Below are 7,329 nucleotides of genomic sequence, written 5' to 3'. Positions count from 1 at the left end.
TTTTAAGAGTGTTTAAGTTCCTCATGGTCATGGCCTTTAACCTTCTATATTTTTATGTTGTCAGTTTTTAAGGACCTTCTCCGCCCCTCCCCCAAAAGCCTATAAATATTATTGAAGATGATTAATACCCTGCGCTATTATATGACGTTATAAAGGGGAATCAAACCCAAATAAACACTTGTTTTTAGAGGAAAATGAAAAATCAGACAAGTTTATAGGTCAAAGTTTGAACAATATCGGACAAACCATAACAAAGTTGTGAACATATTAAAGTTATAAACATTGGTAATCAATATACCCATGAAGACTTCAAATTGACCGCATGTGTGATGTCACAGTGATTTAAGAAGGCAAGGACCACTCTTCCATGTACTGGAATAATTAATTAGCTAAAATTTCTTTTTTCAAAAGTTTTACTTCAAATTATATCTTTCTTTCATGAGGACATAAAACATGCTACCGGGTTTATATTACGGCCCCAATGGAATAGGGATTTAGGAGAAAACCAAAAATCCTGATAACTATGGGAAAGTTGTCCTTGCAGCCTCACCCCTTGTCATAATTTACTTACCCAGTTGCCAATTTGAATTCTACATACTAGTAGCCTTAGGGATCTTAATTTCAAAGCAGCCATAACTTTATTTTGCTTGTCCGATTTCTTTAAAACTTTCACCATTCTTATTTTTCTCCTTTTTCCATGCACACAACATTATGACCAAGTCTTGATTCCCTTTTAATACTGAATATGAATCTTTACCCAAAATGAATATTTGTGTCAACTTTTATGAGCACAGGCTGAAAACTGAGAAGTAGACTGATCCACAATGAGTTTCCCCCCATATTTCTGGCTAAATGTGGTTACCAAGGCATTGCACTCTCTGACAAAAGGTTCTTGCACATCTTTACCCCAAGGCCAATGTGTGAGCCATAATTTTTTCATGAGAATTGGTTCAAAACAACAACAACAAACTGATGAAGTAGTTCAAATTGCAAGGTTTTTACCTAAATTTTGCCATATAATATGTTGTTCCCATGGCAACACAATTTTGGAAACACACAAAAAGTGCCTTGTACATCTTTACTTCAATACCAATGTGTGTGCCAAATTTCATGAAAATTGATTGAAAACTGATGAAACAGTTTGAATTGTAAGTTTTTTTCCCCAATTTTCACCAGATATGTTGTTACCATGGCAACAAGATTTCTGAAAGACACACAAAAGTGTGTCTTAGACATCTTCACCTCAAGACCAATGTGTGTGCCAAATTTCATGAGAATCGGTTAAAAACAGAGGAAGTGGTTCTAACTGCAAGATTTTTACCTTATTTTTGCAATAATACACTGTTACCATGGCAACACAATTTCCAACACATGCAAAAAATGTGTCTTGCACACCTTTACCCCAAGACCAAAATATGTACACACACACCAACATTCAACCCCCTCCATCGTCACCCTTCGGCTTGGTTAGCATCTTCATTCAGATATTTGGTGCATTGAGATACGAGGACAAACAGAAGATCTGTTCAAAAAGGGTCTGAATTCAAGAACTAATTCAATGCAAAATAATGCACTGCTATTGAGTTTTGCACTAGCGCTAGTCTACATATCAGACAAATCTGAACTCATAAATTCTGACATTTTCATCCATTTTTTCACTGTTCCTGCAGCCAGATTTTTTGGAGCATACCCCATTCTTAGTTCTTATACATAAACAAAGGTCTGGAGAAAAAATCATGCTTTTGTCCACCGTGTCCACAAGTAGGGCATTTTTGACGCTAACAGACCAGACTAAATTTACCTATGCAAACATGTAGATTGCATCATTTCCTACCATCGTGCAAATGATCGTCATTATCGCATGAACCTATATGGGGGCATAATGCATAAAACTTTCCTGGTACCGAAAAGATCAAAATAGCCCTGGACTTAAGGGTTAGGCCGGCCCATTCTTGTATTGGTAGAGTTATTGACGTCAGGATCATCGAACATCGCTTTACTTTGGACCTTCCCCCCTACAAACAAGTCCTTGACAGCATTGCGGAACTCCTGGTAACGGATGCTGTAGATGATTGGGTTGATGCTGGAATTGACAGCAGCTAGGATCATGGCTCCGTTGGCAATCTGAGAATTCGCTTGGATTTGATGACGGAGCAATGCTTTAAGCAAGAAAATCAATTTAAAGGGAGTCCAGCAAACAAGGTACGCAATGATAACGATGAGCAACAGTTTAATAACAGCTCTGCTCGCGGCAATATGGTGTGATTTCGATCCTCTCAAGCGCTTCGACTGGGCTTTGAGCTTGACTGCTATTAAGGTTTGAGTAGCAACCATAATGATGGCTGGTATGAATAGTTGGATGGTAGTAGTGTAAAGAGAAAATGCCATGTCAACCGCATATGTCAGTTCCACAATAGCACATCGACATTTCGATTTGTCCAGATCAGCTCTGAATGAACCGGGGATGCAAAGCAAGATTGATAAGATCCATAAAATCACAACCACCTCAGATACTCGCCGTCTGGTCAGAATCCTGTTAAAGTAGATGGGATGGGTGACCGCGATGTAACGCTCAACAGAGATGGCGGATAGCACGAACCCTGAGAGGAATGTCCAAGGCATCATGTAGCCTGGAAGCCATACCAGTTTGCAGTAGACTCGTCCAAGCCAGGATACCGGAACACCTTTGGCATATGGAATAGGAAGCAGCCCAACCGAGGTCAGGAGATCTGCCGTCGCAAGTGCGCCTACGAGTGTGTCGGTAGATCGGCTCTTAGCGCGCCGCTGAAAAAGAACAATGATTATCAGAAGGTTACCAATGATCCCGATCACCCCGACGACTAGTTCTCCACGAGTGACCCATGTCCAAGATATCGAATACCAAGACCATGAGCCAACATTCTCTGTATCATCACCAGGGTATTCGGACCTTGATGTCTCGGTATCCCATATATCTTCAAGTTCTTCATGCAGCGTGTTATTCAGACCTATCAAGGAATCACTGTTATCATCTTCCAGAGCGAACCCTTTAAAAGTTGCGTCAGGGCTACCACCAGGGGTAACACTTGTTCCCCAATCGCTCTCAGTTGTCGCCGAGGATGTCAGGGAGACAGCTTCTGCACCCATTGCTAATGAGACAGAAAGATACAGTAGTTGCACAAACCTAGTGAGATCCATGGACATTATGACACGTAAAAGAACCTAAAAGAAAGAGATTGAATTTGTGAATTAATATTGCTACTTTCAGCTAATATTGGAACAGGGGGGGGGGACTTTTGGCTTAGCCCCCACTTCTGTTCTCTGTGTGATATGCCATAAAAGGCTTACATGTACTTTGAATGACTACACCAAGCTTAATTATTTGAAAATGATACAATATTGAAGAAATCACGATGAGAGCGAGAGCGATAATATATAAAAGATAGGAATTTAAACATGTGAAAAGGGTAAATGAATTTGATATAATAGCAATTTATTCATCCACTTTTCTGTATTCCTTTCTTTTCACATATCTCCTTCCTTTGTTCTACTTTATGTCTTTGGGGAACCGAGACTTTTTCCAGGTAATTTTTTAGGAAACAAAAAATTCCAGGTTCATGAAATCTAAAACTCGAAATGTACACAATTTGTGAATGTAAAGATTTTGAATACTAAGCCTTATATAATTATTCAATATATCATTATCAAATGGTACATTTCCAAGCAAACTTAAAATGGCATAAATTATCCCTGTTTTTTTAAAGATGATTGTCATTATTTCAGAATTATCGACTTATATCTTTGTTGCCCTGTATATCAAAATTATTAGAAAAATGTGTTTATAATCGAGTCTATGATTTTCTTACAAAAAATATTACTCTCAGATTGTCATTTTGGATTCAGACGTAATCACTCAACCACACATGCTTTAGTTAATTTGCAGGGCAAAGTGGCAATGGCAATTAAAAATAAGAAATCTTGTTTTTGGTATTTTTTATGGATTCATCAAAAGCATTCGATAAGGGAGACCATTCGATACTTTTGTCAAAATTACATCATTACGGGATAGGTGGTACCACTTTTAACTTTTTTTTAATTGAAGCTACATAAAAAATCATTTGTAATATACTCTGTTTAACATGTCTTCTTCTGATTTCACTGTATTTCACGTGGAGTGCCACAGGGATCCAATCTCGATCCGTTACTATTTTAAATTACATCAATGATTTGACCCAATCTTCCCATGTTTTTTCAATATATATGTATGCCGATGATACAACTCTCATTTATTAGCAGTCTGCTTTGGAAAATGTTGAATACAAAATCGATGAAGAAATACTATTAGTGCTTAAAAATGGTTTAATGCAAATAAACTTTTACTCAATCTTAGTAAAACATTTTTTTTGTATATTTCAAAATAAGAATTACGGTCAATCATCCTTGAAGAAATGTCTTTTAGTATTAACTCAATATTTATTTTTCAAAATCAAATATGCTTTTACTTTTCTTGAAGCATTACTGGACTGTAATCTTCGATGGGCAAATAGATTTTATAACCAAGAAAATCTCAAATCGATTGGTAATATGCATGACTTTGTATAAATTAAATTTCAATGTGTCATTCCCTATAGTATTGTGGCGTAACCGGGCCCTGTCGGGGGTAGCGTTCTGCCGTCTCGCAGTCTCCAGAACCCGGTCCACGCTTCTTTTTACTTATATATCTCTTTTTGGGCAGGTTCGCTCACAAATTTTTGAAGTATATTGTGCAACGTGCACACTCTCTCACTCCTCTGAAATACACCAGATCCCCCGCTCACTCACCCTCAATCATGCAAATGAAGCAACTTGGGAGATATTCAGTATACAGTTCAACTTGATTTATTTGGAGCTTACATCTTACAACCGCACGCCACCGCAGCTCCCAGCGAACTGACGTACTTTTCAAAGTATCGCAAAGCATCACTACATAAAAATATCGTCCTCTACGATTAAACTATGAAATACATCTCAATGGTATAACTCATGATGCTACAGTATTTACTGTATACAGCACTCTCATATTGCCATATTTGACTTACTGCATAGGTTTTTTGGGGGGAAAATCAAGGTAAACTTAAAAATTTGTTTTAATAAGTTGCAAGAGAAGACTTAACGTACAGGTGATGGATATTATGCCCTTTCTGCTACATTGTTTTTTCCTTTTAAAAACTTTAAACATTTTTTTTTATTTATTCACTTATCATATCACATTGCTTGGTTTTCAATATTTCCAAGATTTCTTACGAAATACATATTCTCAACAATCAAATTCATGCATCCCATGAAATTAGACTCCGTACATTATTTCATTTAAGGATAAATATAGCAGCGGGCCCTGTTATAATAATAGCAGGGCCCGCTGGTAGAACAGTTTTCGAAACTGAAGATATACCTATATTATCATTTTTATTATTATATAAGGAAAGACAAATCATGCTGTCAAAAAATCTGTTAGAAATACCCTTACAATAATTCAAAAACTATGCGTTTAATAAAATCTAATTCAAGTAAAAAAAAAAGAAAAAAAAAAGGCTAGAACTTCATTTGTATTCAAAGTATCAATTATAGCCCCCCCCCCGTTGTCTTCTTCTTATCATCATTTCTTTTGTCTCTGTTAATTTTTAATCCCTTTAACTTTCTGATGTATATAATCTTTGTTCTAAAATATCAATAAAAAATATATATTTTCATGAGAACTTTAATGTAATGGGCAAAATGTAACCAACAGATGCTGATTAAGTTAAAAAACTGTTGGTATAGTAATTACTTGAGAATTCGTTGGGAAAAAAAAAATTCACATATTCTACTTTGATGTTTGGTGTATTAATGGAAATCCGTTGTGTGGGTATGACTCGATCGGTACACTTGAAATTAGTAACGTTATAGGCCTATAATAATGATAAGAAAAACTATACTTACCCCTGGCTTACAATGTTGGCAATCAATGTGTCAGCAGTCTAACTGGATGGGAGTGTGGGTATAGATTAAATGAAATATCAGAACAGGCGCGTGAAGATGTTTTGCATGTCAGCATTTCTGTTCACCGATCTTCCCTACTTTTATCCACATGGGCATCCAATGTAGTACCCACTCGGGTTAATCACTGAAAGAATAAAATGGTTAAATTCTTGAATTTGATTCGCTGAGAAATACTGGTTTGCTAATGACAGAACGGTGTCTTGAAGAAATTATATCACAGTGAATAGAATTTTATCAAATTCCTGTAGATTCGTCTTACTTTTCGATTGGCTAATTTATGTACGCATGAGCATATATGTCTCCCATTTTTATTTTACCGCATTGGATTAAATCTATATCATTTCATTAATATTTTTTATTGATTGTTCACTTCAAACTATTGGGTAAAGGGGGTAAGAACGGGGTTGCCAGAATATCTTTATAGAGGAAGGATGCAACAACATAGTGACACGACCTATACCTAACTTTTTATGTTTTTCTTTCTTCTCTCCTACTCCCCCTCCCTTTGTTATTTTCTCTCCTTATTTTGTTTTGCCACCACTTGAAAAATAACAGGAGGCATTCGCCCCTGCCCCCCCCGTAATGCCACCCCTTGGTATATGGCGTCTTTTCCTTGTGCTAACAAAGGGCTTCACAATTCTTTTGCTCCACCATAGATATATGTTATCACAATAGACTATTCAGTTATTTTAGTATTCGTCGCCCGTTGTGAACAGAGTATTTCCTCTGGTGATCAGGGACCCCTGAATGGTTCTTGATTCTACTACCTTTGAGGGAAAACCCATTTTAGTCAGTTTTATTCTAATTCAGGCCTACAATTATATTTCAAGCAGAAATCCTTGCTACTATTATGTGATCTTCCTCTTTCATTTTTATTCGCGTACATACTATTCGATCATGAGCTTTACGCTTCATTTTCTCCCATTTCTCTTATCATGAAAATAATAATGATAATACATTGCACTTGTACAATGTCAAATCCACTCTGTAGAGCGCACAAGACGCTTTTCATGATTTTTTTTTAAAAAGGAAGTTATATATAATTGAACAGAAATGTTTTTAGGTGTATGTGTGTGTGTTTTTTAAAGGTCAAGTTCACCTCAGAAAAATGTTGATTTGAATCAGAGAAAAATCAGACAAGCATAATGCTGAAGAAAATTTCATCAAAATCGGATGTAAAATAAGAAAGTTGTGACATTTTAAAGTTTCACTTATTTTTCACAAAAAATAGTAGTTATACATGTTATATGCACAATTTAGTCATTTGCAAATGAGAGAATCGATGATGTCCCTCACTACTTCTTTTGTTTCTTTGTTTGAAGTACATATTAT

General features: G+C 36.2%; 1 protein-coding gene across 1 annotated transcript; it reads right to left on the bottom strand.

The window, feature by feature from the left end:
• Nucleotides 1-1,929: 1,929 nt before the first annotated feature.
• Nucleotides 1,930-3,126, bottom strand: LOC121418063 (kappa-type opioid receptor-like). The gene has a single exon (XM_041611768.1). It carries the CDS (start codon nucleotides 3,124-3,126, stop codon nucleotides 1,930-1,932), a length of 1,197 nt encoding a protein of 398 aa, XP_041467702.1.
• Between the last annotated feature and the right edge of the window lie 4,203 nt (nucleotides 3,127-7,329).

This window comes from Lytechinus variegatus, chromosome 7 (genome assembly GCF_018143015.1).
Source record: "Lytechinus variegatus isolate NC3 chromosome 7, Lvar_3.0, whole genome shotgun sequence".
NCBI classification, from domain to species: domain Eukaryota; kingdom Metazoa; phylum Echinodermata; class Echinoidea; order Temnopleuroida; family Toxopneustidae; genus Lytechinus; species Lytechinus variegatus.
This window is presented reverse-complemented; position numbering and strand designations above follow the sequence as displayed.

Coding starts and splice junctions, on each gene's coding strand:
- LOC121418063 (XM_041611768.1), bottom strand. CDS start 3,126: ATGGGTGCAGAAGCTGTCTCCCTGACATCCTCGGCGACAACTGAGAGC.